General features: G+C 34.6%; 4 protein-coding genes and 1 long non-coding RNA gene across 9 annotated transcripts; 2 read left to right on the top strand and 3 right to left on the bottom strand.

Moving 5' to 3' along the window:
- Nucleotides 1-1209: 1209 nt before the first annotated feature.
- On the bottom strand, nucleotides 1210-10147 carry LOC108808875 (long chain acyl-CoA synthetase 1). 3 transcript variants are annotated; one of them, XM_056989504.1, is made up of 18 exons: nucleotides 9966-10147; nucleotides 8042-8241; nucleotides 7892-7955; nucleotides 7713-7802; nucleotides 7531-7587; nucleotides 7382-7430; nucleotides 7215-7291; nucleotides 6972-7106; nucleotides 6547-6714; nucleotides 3195-3305; nucleotides 2965-3119; nucleotides 2800-2875; nucleotides 2595-2712; nucleotides 2244-2489; nucleotides 2020-2159; nucleotides 1735-1917; nucleotides 1505-1624; nucleotides 1210-1421 (listed from the first exon to the last, which is right to left on the bottom strand). In XM_056989504.1, the coding sequence occupies exons 2-18, from the start codon at nucleotides 8185-8187 to the stop codon at nucleotides 1374-1376; spliced, it is 1983 nt and encodes a 660-aa protein (XP_056845484.1). In that variant the 5' UTR covers nucleotides 8188-8241; nucleotides 9966-10147; the 3' UTR covers nucleotides 1210-1373. The 3 variants fall into 3 exon arrangements, with proteins under 3 accessions (XP_056845484.1, XP_056845485.1, XP_056845486.1); XM_056989505.1 differs by having other exon boundaries at nucleotides 8042-8233; XM_056989506.1 differs by having other exon boundaries at nucleotides 8042-8214.
- Nucleotides 3766-5576, top strand: LOC108838856 (uncharacterized). The gene is made up of 2 exons (XR_008936006.1): nucleotides 3766-5040; nucleotides 5130-5576. It is a non-coding gene; the product is annotated as an uncharacterized LOC108838856 (long non-coding RNA).
- A 2958-nt stretch (nucleotides 10148-13105) lies between the features above and the next one.
- On the bottom strand, nucleotides 13106-15042 carry LOC108808874 (DUF724 domain-containing protein 3-like). 2 transcript variants are annotated; one of them, XM_056988795.1, is made up of 4 exons: nucleotides 14448-15042; nucleotides 14241-14328; nucleotides 14042-14143; nucleotides 13106-13948 (listed from the first exon to the last, which is right to left on the bottom strand). In XM_056988795.1, exons 1-4 carry the CDS (start codon nucleotides 14916-14918, stop codon nucleotides 13341-13343), a joined length of 1269 nt encoding a protein of 422 aa, XP_056844775.1. In that variant the 5' UTR covers nucleotides 14919-15042; the 3' UTR covers nucleotides 13106-13340. The 2 variants fall into 2 exon arrangements, with proteins under 2 accessions (XP_056844775.1, XP_056844776.1); XM_056988796.1 differs by having other exon boundaries at nucleotides 13106-13945.
- An 810-nt stretch (nucleotides 15043-15852) lies between these two features.
- LOC108813398 (F-box/LRR-repeat protein At1g48400-like) lies at nucleotides 15853-17724 on the top strand. Its single transcript, XM_018585938.2, has 3 exons — nucleotides 15853-16912; nucleotides 17012-17152; nucleotides 17227-17724. The coding sequence occupies exons 1-3, from the start codon at nucleotides 15917-15919 to the stop codon at nucleotides 17533-17535; spliced, it is 1446 nt and encodes a 481-aa protein (XP_018441440.1). The 5' UTR covers nucleotides 15853-15916; the 3' UTR covers nucleotides 17536-17724.
- Nucleotides 17725-18043: 319 nt separating this feature from the next.
- Nucleotides 18044-21350, bottom strand: LOC108806626 (SWR1-complex protein 4). 2 transcript variants are annotated; one of them, XM_018578786.2, is made up of 16 exons: nucleotides 21068-21350; nucleotides 20888-20974; nucleotides 20750-20815; nucleotides 20601-20660; nucleotides 20444-20500; nucleotides 20224-20353; nucleotides 20063-20130; nucleotides 19854-19946; nucleotides 19730-19777; nucleotides 19423-19566; nucleotides 19223-19333; nucleotides 18869-18964; nucleotides 18719-18790; nucleotides 18595-18631; nucleotides 18480-18514; nucleotides 18044-18373 (listed from the first exon to the last, which is right to left on the bottom strand). In XM_018578786.2, the coding sequence occupies exons 1-16, from the start codon at nucleotides 21188-21190 to the stop codon at nucleotides 18299-18301; spliced, it is 1302 nt and encodes a 433-aa protein (XP_018434288.1). In that variant the 5' UTR covers nucleotides 21191-21350; the 3' UTR covers nucleotides 18044-18298. The 2 variants fall into 2 exon arrangements, with proteins under 2 accessions (XP_018434288.1, XP_056845336.1); XM_056989356.1 differs by having other exon boundaries at nucleotides 18719-18784.
- Nucleotides 21351-22162: the final 812 nt, after the last annotated feature.

Genomic DNA, 22162 nt, shown 5'->3' with positions numbered 1-22162 from the left:
CATGAAGAATACCGATAACAAGGAAGATGAAAAATATAAAGTTTTTGATACCACAAAGTGGTCCGGATCAAAAACAAAACATGCTCTGATACCACTGATAGGTCCCTTGCCAAGAGATATCAATGTTGATCTAGAAACATGTGATTTGATACCAATTAAGGTCCCTCTTCAAATCAAAGAGAATTTGTTCAAGAACAAACTAAGAACACACTTTTCTTTTGGGTAGTTAAGACTACCTCTTTTTGTCTTTTTCATTTTCTTAAATAGAGATTACAAGAAGCAAATTACAAGAAGCAAATACGTGAAATGGAAAGTGGAGTCATTGACTCCTACATTGCAGGAGTATGGAAAAGTGGAGAACGTTGTGCGTAGACTCGTTCTCTTATTGAAAAACAAATAACTTGCAAAGATTCTTTAGTTGTGCAGATATTTTTTATTGAGTTATTCTTGGGTTCACCCCCTAGCGTGAACCTTTAGGTTCACCAACCAATAGAAACTTATTATTTTATATTGAGTATCTTTTAAAAAAGAAAATAAAACAATTATCAAATTGCATTATATTTTTAAAATAAATGTAAAATAAATAAAAATAGTAATTAACAAAAAACGAATTTTTGAAAAATAATTTTAAATCCGCCAGCAAAAAAACTATACCCTAAACCCTAATCCTAACCCCTAAACCCTTGGGTAACCCCTAAACCCTTGGATAAATCATAAATTCTAATTCATAAATAACAAACTCTAAATCATAAAAACATTGAATTTTTTTGATTCTAAATCTTAAACTTTTAGATAAATTCTAAACCTTAAGATTTAGATATAGTTTTTTTTAAAATACATTTATATAATTACTATTACTTTTATTTATTTTTATTTTTTTATTTTAGAACATAATATAACTTGACAATTATTTTATTTCTTTTTTCAAAAGATACTCAATCTAAAATAACTATTTCTTATTGGTTGGTGAACCTAAAGGTTCACCCTAGGGGTTGAACCCAAGAAAAAATCTTTTTTATTGAGCTTACGTGGCCTTTAAGTTCTCCTTAGTGCCACCTCATATCTGTCACCGATTCTTCATGGTCTTGTATCCTATCACCCAAAAGGTTTTTTAAACCACTATTCACTAATATAACATAATTACGTTGGAGATGTAATTTGATGGGAACAACTAGATATTTCAGAGTTACGTATATCAAAGGAAGAAAGGAAAAGAAAAAAATAAATACTAATAATTATGATGCAAGTGATCATTCAACATAGAATAGAAATACAACATTACAGCGAGCATAAGGCTCATTTTGATCAATTATTGATACATATATATATAACATAATTATCAATATTAGGACACACACATCATCTCAGTGCTTTCAGATTTTCTTGGACGTCAATTTTCTGTACATCTCGTCGACTTGTACCTGTGTAATGGAACGTTAGTGGACTGAACTAGTCTGTGAAATTTGTCTAAAAAAATTAAGGTGAAACAAAGATAGTTGGAAACCTGATAATACTTGAGAAGATTGTTCCTCTTATTCTTGAGCGTCGCAGTCACCAAGTCTCTCTCTAAGTCGAAAGGTTTTATCTCCACCGTCACTGCTTTGATGTACTCGAACCTTTTTAGCTGTAGTATTTTATTTGTTCAAATCCACCACTAACTAATGTTAGTATTTATTTATTTTAATGGAAGAATTTTGACTGAGATAAAAAAAATCAAAAGAATTTATAACAAACCTTGTTCTTCTCTGCCGTGGACTTCAGTTCTAAAATGATGTGTTCTTGCAACTCCGAGAGAGAACAGAGTTCTTCAAATGGTTTATTAAAACCGAGATCTTTAGCCCACCGGTTCACGACTTCAGGGTTTGGAACAATCACCGCGACAAGCATTGATTTGAAGCTGTCTCCATAAACCCATATCTAAGAGAACAAACAGACAACAATTAGATGAAAACCGAGGAGAACGAAACTCTAAAATGTCTTGCTTCACAAGAAATCATGATTCAGAGGTGAGAAACTTACATCTTGTACTACAGAGTTTTGCCCGTAGATGTTTTCCAGATTCTCAAGAGCAACGTACTCTCCTTGAGAAAGTTTAATCAAATTCTTTTTACGATCAATTATCTTGAGTACTCCATTTGGCTGAATCTCACCTATATCTCCTGTAAAAAAAGATCAGCACACACATAAATACCAAGAAACCAGAACCAGAACATTCTAGTTTCTGTTTCAGTCAATTCACTCACCTGTATGGAACCATCCGTCTTTCAAGACTTCATCTGTAAGCTCAGGGTTCTTGTAATAACCAGAAAACAAACATTTTCCTCTTATACAGATCTCGCCTGCGGGATTTTCACCGAGTGGGTCGTAGCCCATTTCAGCCACCTCCTCAAGCCGTATCTCGTTGTAAACCGCCGGTATACCGACTGTCCCTAGCATACACATCTCATCTGGGATACACAAAGCCGTTCCTCCAAGCGTCTCCGTCAGACCTAATCCAAACAACCACACCAACATTGACTTTCCTTGGAAGACACGAAACATAGAGAAGAAACCCTAGAATGCGTAGGAGATGTAATATATATATATATATATACCGTAGCCTTGGAGGACAAAGCAACAACAAGTAACTCTCAAGAACTCTTCAATCTCAGGGCTCAAAGGTGCTCCTCCAGATATTAGCAACCGGATTCGACCTCCCAGTTTGTCTCTAATCTATAATAAAATTCCAAAACCGCGGAAAGTATGTTTATGTAGTGACCAAAAACAAAACAAATGACCATTGTTTGGACTGTTTTTAACCTTTCTGAAAGCAATTAAATCAGCCATTGGTGAAGCTTTGCTATGCGAGTATCCACGATTCAACCATGAAAGCTTGCTGCACCATCATTTAGTTTTGCAATACTACATCATTAAGAAACAGAGAAGTAATAAGAAAACAGAGAAATTAACTATGAAGTTGCTTACTGTTTGTAGAGAGCATTGAAGATAAATCTCCTTCTAGGGTTAAGTTCCTGAAGAGCCTTTTGAATACCCTCATGGATTCTCTCAAACACTCTTGGAACTCCAGCTAGATAAGTTGGTTTCAATTCTTGAATGTCATCGCGTAACACATTCAAATCCTACACAAAATACATCTTAGTTATTCATTTGCTCCATTATTTGACGAATGTTAGTGTCTTAAGAGATTAACATACCCCATGGTAATAGCCAATGGAAGCCCCTTTGCGAAAGAAGTATTCCTCATTCATACGGTCAAGAATATGAGCCAGAGGCAAGAACGAGAGATACACATCTTCATGTGTCATCTGCTTGTATTCAAGCCACCCAAAGAAAACAAAGAATTTTGTCAAAACTAAACAAAAGATTAAGCAAAGCGACGACGTTTAATGGTAAATAAATAAAATTTTCAGATTTTTCAAATGGCGTGGGATTAATTTAGGTTTAGGTTTAAGGGCATCTCCATATTCTACTCTAAACATCATTTTGGAGTAAAATTTTCTTTAACCCCACTCTATTTTCAATTCCAAAATGGAGTAATGGTTAAGATTACTCTATTTTGGTGTTAAACTTTTCTTATTTGTGAAATGGTCTTTTAAATTTTTAATGTTTTTATTTCTTATTTATACAATATTTTAAAATTGTACAATAACATAAGTAAACAAGATATTCTATTATTTAATAATTTACATACAAATAATAATAATATAAAATAAAAATAAACATAAAAGAATCTAATTTTGTTATTATGAAAGGACCTATTCGGTTTTGGGAAAAATATATTACATGACATCATGAATAATTTTATATAACATGATAATGAGGATGAGGTAAATTCGATGCAACAATCAAAATTGCGGAAGATAAAAGAACCTTATTTTTTATTACGAAATGCATTAGTTGATCATTTGAGAGAAAAATATTATAATGACATTATTGAACCAACTTATATATTGTCTTCTATTTTATTTTTATGATTTCTTGTACTTTTTAATAATAAATATTTAATTTAAATAAATTATATTTTAAAGAAGTTTTGTAAACATAAAATAGTTGAGACTGATTGATAAATTTTCATATGCATAAGATATTATTAACAATTATTAATAAAATATATTATTTTTAGAATAGAAAATAAATAATACATTAAAGTAAAACTTTACTCAATTTTGGTACTGCACTATCTATATATATAAAGAAGGGTTGGTTCCCTCCTGCTGACACATCAGCATCCACCTAAGAAATTCGAGCTCTCTCATGCCGCCACGTGTCAGGTTCCTTGAAGCGCATCGTTTCATTTAAAGAGTTTCGTTCGTGGGCCTTTGATCATATTATGTTATGTTTGTTTATATTGTTGGGCTTTTAAATTAATATTAGGCTGACGGCCTAGGCAGACGTACTCCTCGCGAAACCTAATCTGTATACGCCAAAACATGTTCATCTTCGTTTCACTCTGCGGCGGTGGTGACGATCGAGTTCCTCGATCTCTCTAAACGGATGGCGTTATGGATTACGTGTTACAAAGTAATCCACTTAAAACCCTCTATTAAATCACCCACGATTTCTAATCAGTGCGAGTCCTAATCTTTCAAGGCAGTGGTGATTGACTATAAAAAGGTGAGTTTTCCTACTTTGAAAATCATCCTTTGATTTGTTCTAAACTAACCAGTAAAGCTAATATTGTAAGCTATGTCTAACGTTTCATCTTCTTCTCCGATTTGCAGACGACTGCTCCTCCTTCACTGTTCAGATCCGGATGCTCCGTTTCTAGAAGGCGCCGTGGTGTTGCCCGCAAGCTCCACCGCTTCGTTCATTGCTCACTAATACATTGAAAATTATACTGGTCACGGCTGATTTAGATGTCAGAAAAACCAACGTGAGAAATGTAAGAAGCTTTCCATCTGCTCAAATACTACTTAATTTTAAATTAAACTAAGCTCCTACAACCTACTAATTCATGCTCTTTCTATGTCAGATGAAGAAGAAGGCTAAGGCTCTTAAAGGTCTTTCTAAAAACTTCAACATATTCTCAAGAAAGTCTCGGTAAGAGTTATTCAACATTGTAAACTAATGTTCTCTTATGTAATTTGACTATTTAGTGGTGGATATTGATTGGATTTTGAATTAAGCAGGGAGCAACATAGATTCTGGTTAAGAGATTGGGTCAGTTGAATGCAAAAAGAAGAAGCTATTGTAGAACAGAGGATTGGGTCAGTTGAATGCAAAGAAGAAGCTATTGTAGAAACAGAGGAAATAAGAAAATCCAAAAGCTAAAGCCATGAAGATTATGGCTGAAATAGAATCTTAATCAAATGACAGTGATTGTGGCATAGGAAAAGTTCTTGACATGTGCTCTTTTGGAAATAAGGCTACACTGATTCTGGAGTTGTTACAGCCATAATCTGGAGTAGAAACCCTTTGCATTTCCTTTTGTTTTTGTAACAACCTTTGCATTTCCAATATTAGATCATCTCAACAACATGATTTGTTTGATGTTTTAGTTACCAAAACCTGCAAATTGTAATGGGTCTTTCTTTGTTATGACCAGGAATGAAGAAAATCATCTCTGTGACCAAAGTTATCATCAATGGCTTTCTGTGTCAAATTTCCTACTATTTTTTATCTAAGTTTTTTTTATAAAAGTAATCTTAGAAGATTTGAAAAATCTGGTATGACTATAAATAAAAGTCATGTTCTTTGTAGGGCGATCATCCGATTCGGAAAACATGAAAGTTTATGATAAATTATATTTTCAATGACGACATGCTCATGTTACCTCCTCTTAATGATCACGTTTATGTAAAACAACGTTCATGCGTGAACAAAATTGATAATTGTCAGATTATATTCCTTCACCTCCTATTACTTTATGTAAATGTATTACATAAATAATTTTATAACTAATTGTATATTTTAACTCAAATAAATTCCTAACAAAAATCTACAATAACCCAAATTTATTTTAAAAAATCATAATCCAGTAATATATATAGTTAAATTAAATAAAAAAAATATGAATCTATTTACAAGTTTGTTTCTCTTCTACAAACAAAAATGAGAAAAAAGTCTCACATATTTGTTTTGGTCATGTAACCCCGGAAAATCACAAAAGATTATGTAAAACCATATCTAATTATTAATTTATAATTAAAACATAAATTACTAAACAAAAAAGTAATTTTAACCTCTTAACAAAAGAAATCATATTTAAAAAAAAAAAAAAATCAAATCCAGATTGGTTTATTTAGAAAATCATATTCTAAAGAGTAATAGGTTGTATTTACTTTATAAAACCATAAGCAATTATTCAGATAATATGGTTTATTTAGTCTTTAAATCCAATATCATATATATAGTTTTTATTCGGATTACTTGAATTATTTAATGATCTACTTCCCGCCCGTAGGGCGGGCTTACCCTAGTTTTAGAATAAAATATGCATTAATATATTGGAAATGCTCTAAGAACCTCTCATTGTTTAGAAACGAATATTATCCACCATAAACGTACGTGTATTGACATTGTTTGTTAAAAGATGATTGTAGTTACCTTGTCTTCGAACTGGTCCATGAAGAGATCCACCCCAACAACGAAAGTAGCCACCGCTTCATGAGTCAAAACCACGCCTTTAGGTTCACCACTAGTGCCGCTCGTGTACATTATGGTGCATGTGTTAAATGGTTTAGGTGGACTAATCTCTTCCGGTTTCTCACGTCCCTGGTCAAAGATCAAATAGTGAACAAATGTATTTTAATCATATTTCAAATACCTAACTTTTTTTTATGGTCAATAGGCACCTAACTCAATTAATTCCATGCATATACACCAAAAAAAAAAAACAAATGCCGTCATATTTGGTTAACCATGTGCATGTCATTAAATACCTCAAAGAATGGTCCGACCATAATGTAATTATAAGTTATAACGTAGAGGTATACAATTACTATTATTAAGAAACAAGACGAGAGGCCAACCATACGAAGAAAATCGAGCCAAGAGTACGTCTTGACTCCGATTTCTGAAGCCTTGAGGCTATCTCCTTCGCTCACATCAGCGAAAGAAACTATAGCTTTTAGCCTTTTAGCACATATGGAATCTGGCTCAAGGAGCTGAATTTCAATAACATAAGAATAGCAAAAAGTTTATTATTAAAATAGATCTATATTTCTCAAATGTATAAATTTAACTATTAGTAAAATTGTTTCAAAAAGCCTGACCCCTTTAATCTTGGTGTCTTGGACGAATACAAAATCGATTTCCGCGTGATCAACGATATAATCCACGGCTCCAGAACCTAAGAACAAATGTTTTTGTTTGATTCACGTGTATTAGGACCCGAGTCGCAAAAGTTTGTATGGCCACAAGAAAGAAAAATTTAACCTACCCAAGGTATCATATAGAGGTACACAGATTAGAGTGTGAGCTGCGCAAGCCTAGATATTTTCACAAAGTTGAGTATATGTTTATGGGGTAAGAATTTTTGATATATACACAAATAAATATGAGATTAAAAAAACATCGAGAGAGGTGGACCTCCATTGCTACGATCCACTGAGGACAATTGATCCCATAGATTCCCACTCGACACCCCTACATATATGCATAGAACAAATTATTTCGATACATAAATTAGTCTCAAAAGAACATTTAAGCAAGTATAATGAGCTTAGTTTATGAGGACGAGGTATATAGATATATATTTAATTATTACTTACAGGCTCAGCTCCGAGAGCACGTAACGCAGAACCAACCTGCAGAACTTCTTCATATGCTTCCTTGTACGTTTTCCACATATACGGTCCAACCTAATAATCCGTAAAAATATAGGTATAAACAGTGCATACTCATAGCTTTTAATCAAAAAAATTGTTGTAGTAAAGACTTTAAAAGTCACCTTCTTATCTACGATTGTACGCCATCCAAGCATCTTGTTGTCAGGGAATTTCTCCACAGATTTACTAACAAAACCCAAAAGAAATTTGTTTAACAAAAATTATACAGAACAGGTGATAATTATCTTATGGGAAAATATAAATTTACATACTTGAATATGTCCCAAGCAGTGGTGATATCAGAATCTATTGGAGGGAAACCTTTCTCCGACAAAAGATTCCGGTACACCGGACCTACTGACGGTTTCCCGTTTTCCCCTTTAACTCCTTCTTCCACCTTCGCCGCGAAAGACTTCATTCTCTCTTTGTTTTTCGTTTTGGTTCTCTGAAGCAAAACTCTGAAGCTATTTTTCTTGATGTAAAAGAAGGAATAGACAGAAGAACCATAAAAATACTTATGATGGATCCAACCGACGTAGGTAATATATGAAAATTTAACACTGCCCTGATTGATGAATGGTGCAAAATGTGAAATAGAATAGAAGAATCACTAAAGGCAATAATTTGGTTACAAATCGAGGGAGGTTGACATGTTTTGCATTTTGTACTATTAAAATCGTTGTTCGAAAACAAATATAAAAGTTTCATGAATTAGTCTGCGTACTTTTTTGGTTATATCTACATATAAATTACATTAAAAATATAAATTACATTAAAAAGTTTATATTATAATTAATTGTTTAGAGTGTGCATTTAATGTCACAGTTCGCTCCACCTAACATACCAACTACAAACCCAAAGTTGATGCAGTTATCATCTATCTTATTAAAACAGAAACATTCTGTTGGACCTAACATTTATTTTGTAAGTTTTTAAATTAAATACACATTTATATTTTATAGTTAAACATACATTAAGTCACTAATATTCCTTTCTTTATACTACTATCCATGTTTCCAAACAATATACTTATTTCTTTATACTACTATCAATGTTTCCAAACAATATATTTTTTATACTACTATTAATGTTTCCAAATAATACAATAATTAATCTTAGTTATTTTATATCTATCATTTTCTCTTTAAAATTTTGTAGAAACGTCATAATTTCATAAATTGCAAAATAGTGAACTTTAAAATTTCGATTATAAGATTACAAATTATGAAACTATTACAATTTAAATTCAATTAGATTACATATCAATCATCCATCAGTTCAATCGGTTAGTCTCGGATTTTAGTGATTTTTTAATATGAATATTTTAAAAACATAAATTGAATTGTCAGATCTCCGGATTAACCGGTATAATCACAATCGGGTTGAATTTAAAAATACTGATTTAAATGCAAAAATATTTTAAATACACACTCTTTAAAAATAACCAAAATATTTGTTAAATTATTAATGAAATTTTTCATCGTAAAATATCCCGCGCTTCAAAAGCGCGGATCAAAATCTAGTTCTGTTTAAGTTTGACACTAACTTGGTTTCTATATTTTATGATTTGATAAAGAGTTGTATCAACTATATATATTTTAAGACAAAAAATAATTAGATTACATGTACTTTAACTTCAAAGGAAGTACGAGTAGTTTCACTATGTCATTCCCTAAACGGGAAAGCATGGATAACCCTGGCTTCATTATCTTTCTTTTCACAGTTGACCAAAAGAAAAAAAATATTTCCTTTTCACCATCTTCTTTAATTAATGAAAATGAAAAAGCTCTAGAGAAAAAATCAATAAGTACGAAAGTGATGTAGTTGTAACGCTCTCCAACCAGTGTATGAACTTTTTTTTTTTTTGCTTAAACCAGTGTATGAACTTTCATACTTTTTTATCAAACAAACTTTCATACTTTTTTATCCAAAAAAAAAACTTTCGTACTTAAACACTTCAAAATCTTTCATTATCTTTTATTAATATCAGGGTAAAAATAGAAATATCGATTTTATTCTCTCTTTCCTTCCAAACGTTCAAAATGAAATATAAAAAGAAACATCAAAAAAATAATTTGATATCTAATATAAGTATATAACAAAGTAAAAGGAAATAAACAGAACAAAAAAATGTTGACAAAAAAAAAACAGAACAAAAAAATTAACCAATAGAAAAGCAAAGGTTAAGCAACCGACCTTTAGCTGGAACAACGAAGGACTATAGTAATGTACGTATAAGTCGCTGGTTCAGGCAGGTCGGATTGTGTTCTTCCCCACCTGGAACTTTGTTTTAAAATATGCACTAATTGTTTATGAATCTTATAGAAATGATCAAAGAGAAAGAAGAATAAGCTGAGGAGCTGAGAAAGGGTTGTTGGTTTATATAATAATATAGTTGGTTGATACAGACGAGGCCTGTGTCTTTCGTTTTATTGTTTTTATTATCAGTCTTCAATTTCAAATGTGTAGATAATAAAAGAAGAGAAAAAGTGCACCAAAACAAAATTGACTGATCCAACCAATAGATTTCATTTGGAGGCGTGCCTACAGTGTATTGAAAAAGGCATTCGCCTCAGGCCCCCAATTTATATAACACTCTTAAAACCCCAAAATTTTAATCAGTTTATGTTTTACTGGTTTAGACTTTGGTTTTAAAAAAATCTTTTCCACCAGAATCGACTAACTCATCTTCTGAATTCATGTATATTTGTTTTCTATATGACATAATATAGCACATGATAAATTTATTCTTGTACAGTGTTAGATTTGTATATCTGGTGAAAATGATATATTTTATTTAAAAATTGTTTTCGTTATAGCTGTAAATAAGTTTATTTTAAAAACTTGTCTTAGATCCCTATAACTCTTCGCACGGCACTGACATTAATTAATTTTTGTCCTATATGCCTATGGTGTTGTTTGCCGAAAGTTGATTTTTCCCTAAATTTTCAACTACTATTTTCCATCAATTTACATTGAGTCTTTTATAAACACAATTCTTTATGATTTTATAAAGCATATCATCGTGTGGAAATGGATAAATATAAAACTGTAAAATACGTCGAGTACTAGAGTTTCTTCCTACTTCTGCAAGATACGTCGAGTAATAGAGTCTCTTACTGCCTGTGCAACTTGCATTATACACTTGAGAATCAATTTGCAAAAACAATGTTTCAGTGTTTTAGAAAACGATTTGTTTTAGAAAACGATTTGTTACGAAAGCTTTTTTGACATTTTCCCAAAGTACAACGTTTTGTGGTTCATTTCGTAAAGTTGGTTTGTAGATACTACTGCATTTACCGTACGTCACATGTTTACAATCCAGACGCTTCTGCAGGTATAGTTATACAATACAATGATGAGTTAGTAAAAAACAGACCATGCATGATCTCGATTCTCGATTAACATGTCGAAACCATTAGTTAGTCGAGCTATTCGGTATTTTTTTTTTTTTTTTGAAACAATTCGGTATTAGTTAAAAGCCTAAGCCTTGACAATGAAGATCACTGGTTTATTTCATTTTCTATATTTGTAGAATTTCAAAGACTGATAATTCTGGTAAGAAGTCGTTTATCTTTGAAATTGTAAAGAGAGTATCAATCATGCGATATTCTTAGCTTTATAAGATATTTTTTTCTTGGTTCGTACATAATATCAAGGGCCCTAATATCAATGCATTCACATTTATTTGTTCGGGTCTACATATTTATTTAATAACTATCACCGAAATTTCTGATAGCTTTTAATATGGATGTTAATATGTATTTATAAGAACAAGCGAGCCAAGTCAAATCGTATAAGTATATATAGATTATTAAACATTTTAAGAATATTAATTCTTATAAAATGATTATAAAATGCTTTCTGCGACCGATTTATTATTTAAATTTGACTAAAGTATATTTTATGTTATGAAGGGTTGAACTAGTAATAACTTGCAATGCTTATCGTTATTATGCCATGTATTGGTCAACTACAAACGGCTAAATTTCAACTTTTTGTTTGATGGATTACGAAATAATTTTCAACTTTTTTGTTTGTCAACTCAGCTTTCTAATTATTGTTTGTTCCAACTTCTAACTGTTTAATTTCAGGGAAAGTCAGAAAAAATCAATAAAGATCCGGCCATTGTTTTGAAATCGGCAAATTGCTCATAAGACATAAAGTAAGCAGAGTCAAGTCAAGGGATCTTTAAAAAAAAATGGACTGTTTTTTCCCCATAAGCCTATCTAAAGTAGTAAATATTTTAGCTAGTTCAATTTGACCCAAAAATAAAAGGAATTGGCTAGTTATGCACGAGTATCAAATATTTTAGCTAGTTATGTCTAAGAGCAGGGTTATCGCAGGATATTAGAGGTATCTTGAGGGAGGAGAGAAGGAGTGGACCCCACGAAATTGTCAAAACCAAAGGAAAAAGTCGCCTGAGGAAAAGACGAAATTGGTTGAGTTTTTTCCTGAACGTGGGCCCCATTTGCACGTGGCGGTCCACGATTGGTTTATCCTATTTTTTTTTTTTAAATCGGATTAAAAAATAAAAAATAAAAATAAAAAAGAAAAAAAAGAAAGAACCCCCCCTTTCCGGTTCTGCGATAAACATGCTCTAATGAGTCCAGACATTTATTTTTATTTACATATGGAAAGTTGGAAACTAATGATTCTACCTTGTAAGCTCTCGATTATTTCCAATTTTGAAGTAAGTCGTACTCGTAAGACATTAAGAACAAAACCTAATAAGATAAGAAAAGTAACACTCATTAAATATTTCCAACCTTCAATACAGACGACCATTAATATAACAATAATAAAGAAATATGGGTCGATTTTTTATATGTCGAATTAAATGAAATGCAATGCGTGGAGTGGACACTGGACAATACAAGACCGTTCGCATTAATATGTGTCACAGACTCGCAGTTGTAGGACTCAATGAACAACTGAGTTGCACGATTTGAAGCTCTTCTGAAATTTGCCAAAGCCAAACTACATAATTGTTGTATAAATTCATCATGTACTAACCAATAAGAGAAGAGAATCTAAAGAAGAGTCAGCTATATACACAACTTCTAATTCATTCCAGGTTTCCATACCTTCTAACTCATTCGGAGTCTTATGATTCCATAACTCTCTGAGCTCCTCCGAGTCTTAGCTTCCTCCTCCTTTTTTATTATCTTCAAAATTACATTTGTTATCTTATCTTATCTCCATCTTCAAACTCATTACGCTACTGACTTTCTAGTTTGAAAATTTTATTTGCTAAAGAAATTCATCAGCAGAAACCTCTAATTTCAGCAGTTGCACAGCCAAATTACATAGTATTTAGATTATTTAACCACTAATAAGAAAGATTACCAAAAACTTCATTACCATTATCATTTCATGATTACCAAAACACCACTAAACAAGCAGTCTTCATATCTACAAGTGACATGATTTTTTCCTAATTATCTTAGAAGGACTAGTTAAACTAACCTTGCCATCTACCACAACCAAACGTCTTTTTTAACTTACATCTAGTCTACCTTTCATTTTGCAAAACAGAGCCGAGTTCGAGCTCATTATAGTCTTTTTTTTTTAATATAACCAAGCACCTGATACGGTCGTTCCAAAATCCACATCTTGAATCTCTTTGTCAAGATCTTCTGCACAAAGCTGTATCTCTGAAACATCTTTCTTCTTCTGTTCTAAGACTTCTCTTTGGCTCTGCAGCTCGAGAATCTTGCACTCAACAGCTCTCGTATCTTGTTCAAGTTTTTGCATTTTTCTAACTTCCTTTTTCATCTTTTTCGCATTATTTTTTAGTCTCTTCTCTGTTTTCACTTGTTTTTCTATGAGAGAGAACAACATGTTGATCCGAGATATAGGCGTTGTAACATCAAAACCATACTTCTCAAGCTCCGCAAAGCACTCTTTGAGTCCCTCGAGTGTGCTTTTGGGAGTATGAGGTTGCAGATTTTTAACTCTCTCTAACAAAGTTGAAAAGTTAACCATCTGACCCACAGCCAACCCTTCACGGAACTCTTCTCTTGTCTCGAGCAACGGGATGAAATGAGGACTTTGCTTTGCTGTTTTGTAAACTTCCATTGACTCGAGCGCTTTCCAAAGAGGTGAGCAGCGTTTCGTAAATGGCAGAACCATTGTTGTAGCTTCACTTGCTCCAGTTTCATCAGGGGATAACCCTGCTGGATAGATCAACGCAAAAGCACCATAATGAGAAAGTAAAAGAATTTTTTTTTGTAATGGAGCAGTTTAATACAGAAAAAGAAGTATCTTACTCAATTTATTAGAACCAATATTAGATGATTTTACTCCAAGGATCCAAGCAGAGAGGGTCTGATCATAATCATCTTTGTCACTTGTATCAGCGATCAGAGCCTCTGAACCATTGTAAGCGTCAAAGTTACTCAAATGTATGATTAGGGTTCGGTAAGAAACATAATACAAACAATTAATATGGATTACATTCCCACATACCAGTCTTTTCAAGGTTTGAGTTGTGTGTTTGCTTTCTTTTCCTTTTCCTTTTATGAATATGTTCTTTGTGGTATTGCTCTTCAGACACCTGGTTCAAAAGTATATTAGACCACAAAGCAGAACCATCCTTAAAAAAAAAAAAAATATAGGCTCAACAAAAAAAAAAAGAAGTCCAAAAATTTGACATGCGAAGAAGAAAACGATTACCTTGTTATGAGATCGGACCCATCTAGAGCCGGTCCAGTCAAAATGAGGTCTCAGTTGCAGTTTGTCGAACTGGATCGTGTCTGGTGGAGAATCGAAGTGAACCAAGAATTTATCATCTTCCATCTTCTTTACGATGACACCTTTCCACCATCCATCGTTGTGATCAGCGTCAACCACCGAGCCTTCCTCAAGAACTACGCCGTCGTTCAGATCATCAGGTGGAACAGGCCTTATGGATCTCTGTTCCACGGTTTCTGTGAAAAGAGTTGAACAGTCTTCTTGGAGCAACGTAGTGTAACGCACTTTGAGCTTTTTGCGTCCCGAACTTGTAGGCGTTTCCTCGAGGATGGCTCTGTACCAAGCCCCTTTGAATCCTTCCTCCTCACAACAGACTTCTACTTCACAGTCTTTGGTAATGAACATGTTTTCTTCTTCTTTCTCGGGATTTTTCATAGTTTCGAGCGAATCCATTTCTCTCTCTCTTGTTCTCCTCAAACCTTAAAGAGACGATGAAGGAAAAAGAAAATGGAAATTTCTCGAACTACTTAGTGGAAGTAAGAGAAGACGATGCTATCATTGTGTGGAAGAATTTTTGTTTTTGTTTTTCCCTTTTAGTTTTAGTTTTTATTTTCGCGCTTAAAAATTATTGTAAACCCAAACTAACTACTGGGCCTTTAAAGTAAACGAGCTCAACAGTGAAATCAAATACTTTTTTGATATAACATTAATAAAAGACATTTTTAAAGTATATAAATCGATTATAAGTTTTTTTTTTCTACAGTAAACAACTTAACAATTGTATGTAACATCATTTATAATTCGCACCAACTTTTTAAAATTAATTTAAACATAAACTAGCTTCACTCTTTTTAGATGATCAGCAAAGATAATTTTAAAAAGTCACAAAATACATATAAATATTTTGATTCTAACCTCAATAAGTTCTACAAAAGATCATCAGTTATCTCTTGAAGAGATCAGTTTAAACTAAACAGCATCATCAACACTGGAGACGATCAACAAAAGGCCTAGTTTCTCTGGTTAACCTAACATAGTAAGCATAACCATAGGAGCTAGCCAACATTTTTTTTGTTTCACTTCATCTACTACTAAAACAGAGGTTAGAGCCTACTTGATAGTTTTGTTTTTTGTTTTGTTTTCAACTCCTCTTTACCATGGAGCCGAGGCAGTGATAAGCAACTCAAGGTCCACGTCTTCTATTTCTTGCTCAACCCTTTCTCCACTTGCTTTCATCTCAACTATCCTCCTGTCAGCTGCCTCTTTCTCCTCTTTTGCAACCGATTCTTGCATCTCACGATGCCCACGATATCCAATGGGCTTAAATTAATGAGGCCCACGATTCGTACAGCGCCTACTGCCCTGTTAATTCCTCTCCCTTATTCCCCTCCTCCTCTGGCATCGTAAGTTTTACTTCTGTTTTTAGTGCGTCGTAGGGTAGAAGAATAGTTATGAGTAGTAGCAGTAGTAGAGATGATCGAATCAGCGATTTGCCGGATGAGATACTTGGCAAAATCCTGTCATTAGTTCCGACAAAGGTAGCTGCTTCCACAACGGTTCTGTCCAAGAGATGGAGGATGAATAGTAATCTGCTGGCTCTTGTAGACACCCTTAGCTTTGATGAGTCAATGGTTGTGTATCCCAACCAAGAAGAAGAAGCAGAAAGTGGTTCTTCTTCAGATCGCTTCTTAGATTTCCTAGACAAGACATTAAGAAATTTTCCGACCATGAAAATGATCAAGAAGTTCTCTCTGAGTCATCGAGGAGGCCGTTCCACTAAGTCCATTGCTGTCTACGGTTGGATCTGGAATGCAATGGAGGAACAAGGAGGTTTATTGGAAGAAGTACACTTGGAATGCACCGGAAATGAAGTTGATTTAGAGAGAAAGTTGTTCACGAGCAACACACTTGTTAAGCTCACACTCTCCCGTGAATATTGTCTTCAAGTCGACCGTGTCTTTCTCCCTGCCCTCAAATCCCTCTCTCTCTTAACAGTTGGAGGCCTTGATTACGACAACTATCGCCGCCTCATCAAAGGCTGTCCTGTCCTTGAAGAATTATTCATTACTGATATCGGTGCTGATGCTCTTGATCCTTATCCTCCATGTTGCACTGCCTCTGTCAAATGTCCATCCATTAAGCGACTCCTGGTCTCTGTCGATATGCCCTATGGTGGTCCTCATAATCGATACTCTTTTCAAGAGTTACATGATCAAAGTTACGTTAAAGCACCAAGTCTTGTCTACCTTGACTATTCTAGTCATGTCTTTATGGATTATCGCTTTGTTGATTTGGATTCGCTTTCCCAAGTCAGACTCAATCTCAAGTTATGGGGGGACCATCACAAACCAAACAAGCCCCCTGGAGGAATATATGGTGATGTTACAAACCTAGCTGCGGGTATTTCCAACATTACAACCCTTCACTTGTCTCCTGATTCACTTGAGGTATGTATTGTATTGTATCGTCTCTCTCTCACTTCAATCTACTGCTAGCTATAGCATCGTCTCTCACCTCGTATATATATATTGGTTCATTTTATATAGGCGTTTCATTTCTGCTGTAAATCTATGCCGGTGTTCAAAAACCTCCTTAACTTATCTATTGAGAGCAACAAGAAGAAAGGTTGGCAAGTTATGCCACTTTTGCTTAACAGTTGTCCAAATCTACACACTTTAGTCTTCAAGGTAATTTTTTTTGAGATTCTCTCTTCTTTTTGTTTATACATTCTCAAGATTGGTCTTTCGGTGTGTTTTCTCAGGGTCTTGTGCACAGAGTCACAGATAAATGCGGAGATGCATGCGCTTGCACTCCACACAAGAAGAAGAAGAACAAGAAGAGTAAGGTAATATCTTGTTTATGGACATGTCAAGTGAAAGTGCTAGAGATTTTAGAGTATGGAGGTTCTTTTCAAGAACTGAAACAAATGAGACATTTCTTGGGAATGTTGGAATGTCTTGAAACCGTCAGAGTTGGTATTGACGCCGCGGACAACCGCATGTTCTTGCGAGCTAATTTGTTAACTCTCCCCATAGTTTCATCATATTGCAACAACATCCACTTCATCTGATTCTTTTCTTTCTTGGTTTCTCTATATCTACTGCCTTGCCTTGTTGTTTCCTTTATTTTATTTATACAAGCTCAAAGATATGGATATGTTTGAGAATAAAAGTGTAATGATGTTTCATTTTTAAGACAATTTGTTGTATGCTTTATACAATTTTCAGGTTTTCCGTTATCAAGTCCTCCTCTTTATACACTTTTACCTTAGCCATTGCTTGTTTAATCTTGGTCTCTTTATTTGTGCCTGTGATGCCGATGCTTTATGTGATGTGTGATATCTGTTTTAGCTACAGTGGTCTTATCTGCAGCCTCTAAGGGATGGTTCCATTGACTTACCTCAGGTTCTACCTGCGGTTAGTTACAGTTGATGTTTCTCGATGCTTTTGTATCTGAAAGTGCACATCTTTAGTTGGAAGAGCTTTGTTTTTTGCTGCCTTATTTGTTGTATACGCTGGAATGACCAGGCCTATATCGCATGAGGTATACGAGCATTTTGAACTACCAAATTGTAGATGTGCTTAATATGTTACTTTTTATATCAAAATAAAATCATGTGTTGTGAGTCACAACTTGTGACCCAAACGACTAATGAATACATCATCACTGTACTGTTGGTTGTGCTTTTGACCGGTCTACACACCGACTCAAAAAAGAGACTTTTGACATCAATTTTTTGAGTCATTGGGACAATTCAACAACTGATAGATATTGCAGTGTCTGACTGAAAATTACATAGACATGAAAAATGGGAATCAGTATTTCTATTGGACTTAGAGATCAGATGCTTTCATTTTTCTGGGCCGCTTATGAGCTGGTGAAGGAGTATCTGATTGTCTTCCAGGACCCTATAGTTATTCACCAAAACAATATTTTGTGATTGAGGTTTGGACTTATATACATTCATAGAAATCGACATGAAAAGAAAGACCAGAGTCTCATATGCATCATTACCTTGCGCTTTTGTTCCTTCTTGATTGGTCTTTCACCTGAACACAGACACGCACCTTGCAAGTTAGTGAGATGATTAAGATACAATTTTGAAACAAAGGAGATTAACGACATGTACCTCCAAAACTGAATGGCTCAGATGCGAAAACGCGATCCTGATCACATACAAAGGATTAGAGATATTATCCATACGAAGATGATATATTGCAGTAAAAATTGGGGATTCAAGTTATGATGCTGACCTTTGGAGTATCTGGCATTGCGGCATATGTCCCTTCACGGTGTGATGAACCTTCTGATTCTTTATACTGTAGCTGAAAATTACAAGCAAACAAGTTAGAAAAAGAAGTGGCTGTATTATTCGTACATGGAACCTGTATCATATAGTTTACCTGCTTCTGAAGATTCAGTAGTGTTAGGATTTCTTTTCGTAATTCGAGATGCTCATCGCATACAGTTTTTGTAGGAACCTTTGGCTTTAAATTAACCTGTAAAGAGAAAACTATATATACTAAAAACCCATCTTGCAAAACATTAAAGCAGCTCTGATAAAATAAACTCCTAAGAACCTATCCTCTATCCAAACCAAGATCCGCATAAGTTAATAGTAATAGAAAATCAGACGCCAGGTTGAGTGAGAGTTCCCTTTGAAGCATTAGTAATATCGTTCCTCAGTTAATGGGAAAGATATGCAAATAATGTAAAGAAAAAAAAAAGAGTTAACAAAACAAGAAGCAAAAACAAACCCCGAGATCTTGCAGAGTCTGCTCAACACGCTTGATCGTTCGAAGACCAACAGCAGAGCTTGCAGCTTGGACCATTTGTTCAAGTCCATAGGTTCTTAAGTACACATGAAGCTGGAAATTCGAAAAAATTCACCAAAAAAGAATCAGATCACTGGAAACCCAAATGAAAAAATGAAAGAGGAGAAGAGCGAAAAACTCACCATGCGCAGAGAAGCAAGGGTAGATGTATAATCTGCCATAGTTAGCGTGGATGGAGCCACGGCAGTTGCAGGAAGTTGAGAATTAGAAGATGGAGATACACTACCGATATTCTCATTCGCAGGCACATCAGGCTCTGCCGCACGCTGCACATCCAGAAAGAACAATCGTTTTAAGAGACAATATGATGAGGATGGAGTTCTGATATTCGTCTAAGGTAAAAGGGTATCTTCAATCATGGTAACAAAATTTCATCTATAGTAATTTATTTAGCACGAGTGAGCACATTGATTTTAAGAAAACACTTACACGCGCAGCCAAACGCATCTCTGTGATTCTCTTAGCCTCAGCAAGAATCTGTAGTTATGGGAGACGTGTAAGAGAAAGCAAAGAACTAATTTACACTTGCTTAGTAGAAATTAAAGAGAAAAACCTCAGCATCTTTCTTCTCTTGGTGTCTACTCTGGGACAAGACCATTGACAACGCACGTTTGCGCTCTCTATCGCGTGTCATATCATAAGGCTCCTGGTTATTGCCAATATATTAAAAACAGTATTTACAGAGATGTTAGTTTGCTAAAATAAACTACAAATATTCGAGTTGTTAGTTTGCTAAGAAGAGATGTAAAAGTGGAAGTTGACCTTCATAAGAGGATGGTTTGCCAACTCTGATGGAGACTGAGCTGTAGCACGCAGCAGGGCCCGAGTTACTACAGAATAAGTTAAGAAAGAGAATTCTCAGTTCTCCAATATTCCAATGAACTGATAATGGTGTCTGGAAACATATAAAGTTCAAAACATACCACTATAGTAACGATCCTTCAATTCCTCTACAGTCCGGGATAATGGGAAGCGGTCAGCAATTACAGTGAAACGGAGATCAAACCTTTCACACAATTCAAACAACTGATCCGTCTCTTCCTTGGTCCACACCTAACAAGTTGGGAGCACAATCAACAAAATCGGCATTATCCAGAGCAAGCATGTACAATGGCTATGCAGAAAATGTCGTTGTACACTTACAGGGTCCGTTAAATGATTCTCATACTCATCATCAGTGTATTTCAAGACATCAACTGACTGCATTATCAAATTATAAGAATAAGTGAGAAGAAGCATAAAACAGAGAGGGGGCAGCAAATATTAACTCAAACGAGACTGTACTCATATAATAAAATACCTTGTTGTATTTGGCAAAGGAATAGTCAGCTGATGGTGGAACATCATTTACCACTCTAACCTGTAAAGAGATCCAAACACAATACACATGGGCGTTAGAAAGAATCAAATGCTCAACCTTTTGTTTGTGTAATAAAGTAAGGAACATACCCAGTGGTAGAGCTGCAAATCATCATTCCTAGCAGAACTTTTGACGGGAAGCCATTGCCAAGCAACCTTATTACATATATAAACACTATCATCAAACCCACAAGCACCATCTCAAAACAAGCCCTTACAAAATCTAACCTTTTCATCAGGCGGAGGGCGTCGCTTTAAGTGGGTAACATCAATTGAAGGCATAAGAGGCGCAACGCCGCCCGTAAGCGCATAAACCTGCAAATTCAACAAAAAAATCAACAGCTTGAGATGACTATTAATCCAATCGTATTCCAGGGCTTGTTTGTTTCGAGTCGCTAGAGCTCTCACCTCGCGAGAAATGCCATCGGGTTTTCGATGGGACTCCTTCTGGGGTCGAGACTTCTTCTCCTGAGTTAAAGACAGTGGTGTCTTCGGCAGCCCCAGGATGTCCTTCGCGTCCGTACCGCCCATTACGATTATGATTTCGAGTTTAACGGGTGACTATCATCCAATCCAGAAACGATTCGATCTTCGATTCGATCAGGATCGATTCAGAATTTAGGGTTTCGACGAAGATTGGCGAATTGGGGATTTTGAGCGCGCGAAAGAATTCTTAAACCTTTGGATTCGGTTAGCGAGTTCTCTAGGCTTTAGCCTTTGCAACGACCTCAAACGGTGGCGTTTCACAAGCCGGGCCTTTACAGATTACGTTAGCCCAAGATTATACAAAACTTTTAAGTAAGCAAAAGACACGCATATTGACATATACGGAGCAGAATGCGAATTAAAATAAATATTGGAATTTTTTTGTATAAAAATACTAAATGTATTATACAGATATAAGTAAATATCATTCAGTGAAAAATATTTCATGTAATATTCAAAACTGTAGTTTAACAAATATATTCAATTTTAGAAATCAGGAAAACTTATATACAGGTTTACTCACCAAAATGGTTTAGTTAACTAGAAAAAGGAGAGAGCCTAGAAGGTTGTCCAACCATCACTGACCGGAACGAGAAAGGATTAGATCAGAAATTATATCTTCATCCTCCCGATGTTTCTTGGTGAAGATGAACTCTTTTCCTTCTCCTCCTACATCAAAAACCATGCTGTAAAAAGAACCATAATGACCTTGCTTCTATGATACTACTACAAACTCCATGTTGGCACTCTAGTAGCAATTTGGTAAATTTACAATATATACCAAAACTATATTTCATTGTCTTTCACCTTGTGCTTTCTTTCCAAGTTCAACAATAGTTGTTAAGACTACACACACACTGACACAAGCGCGCACACAAACTCACATATATGTAGTTATATTGAGTGCATGCATGTCTTTGCACTTAAAAGTTATTAGATACGCAGTTACCATTTAATTAGCAGATACCGAAGCATCATACGACATCAGAGACACATGGCGTCGATAGTGATGTTCGT

Source organism: Raphanus sativus, chromosome 6 (assembly GCF_000801105.2).
Source record: "Raphanus sativus cultivar WK10039 chromosome 6, ASM80110v3, whole genome shotgun sequence".
NCBI lineage: Eukaryota > Viridiplantae > Streptophyta > Magnoliopsida > Brassicales > Brassicaceae > Raphanus > Raphanus sativus.
This window is presented reverse-complemented; position numbering and strand designations above follow the sequence as displayed.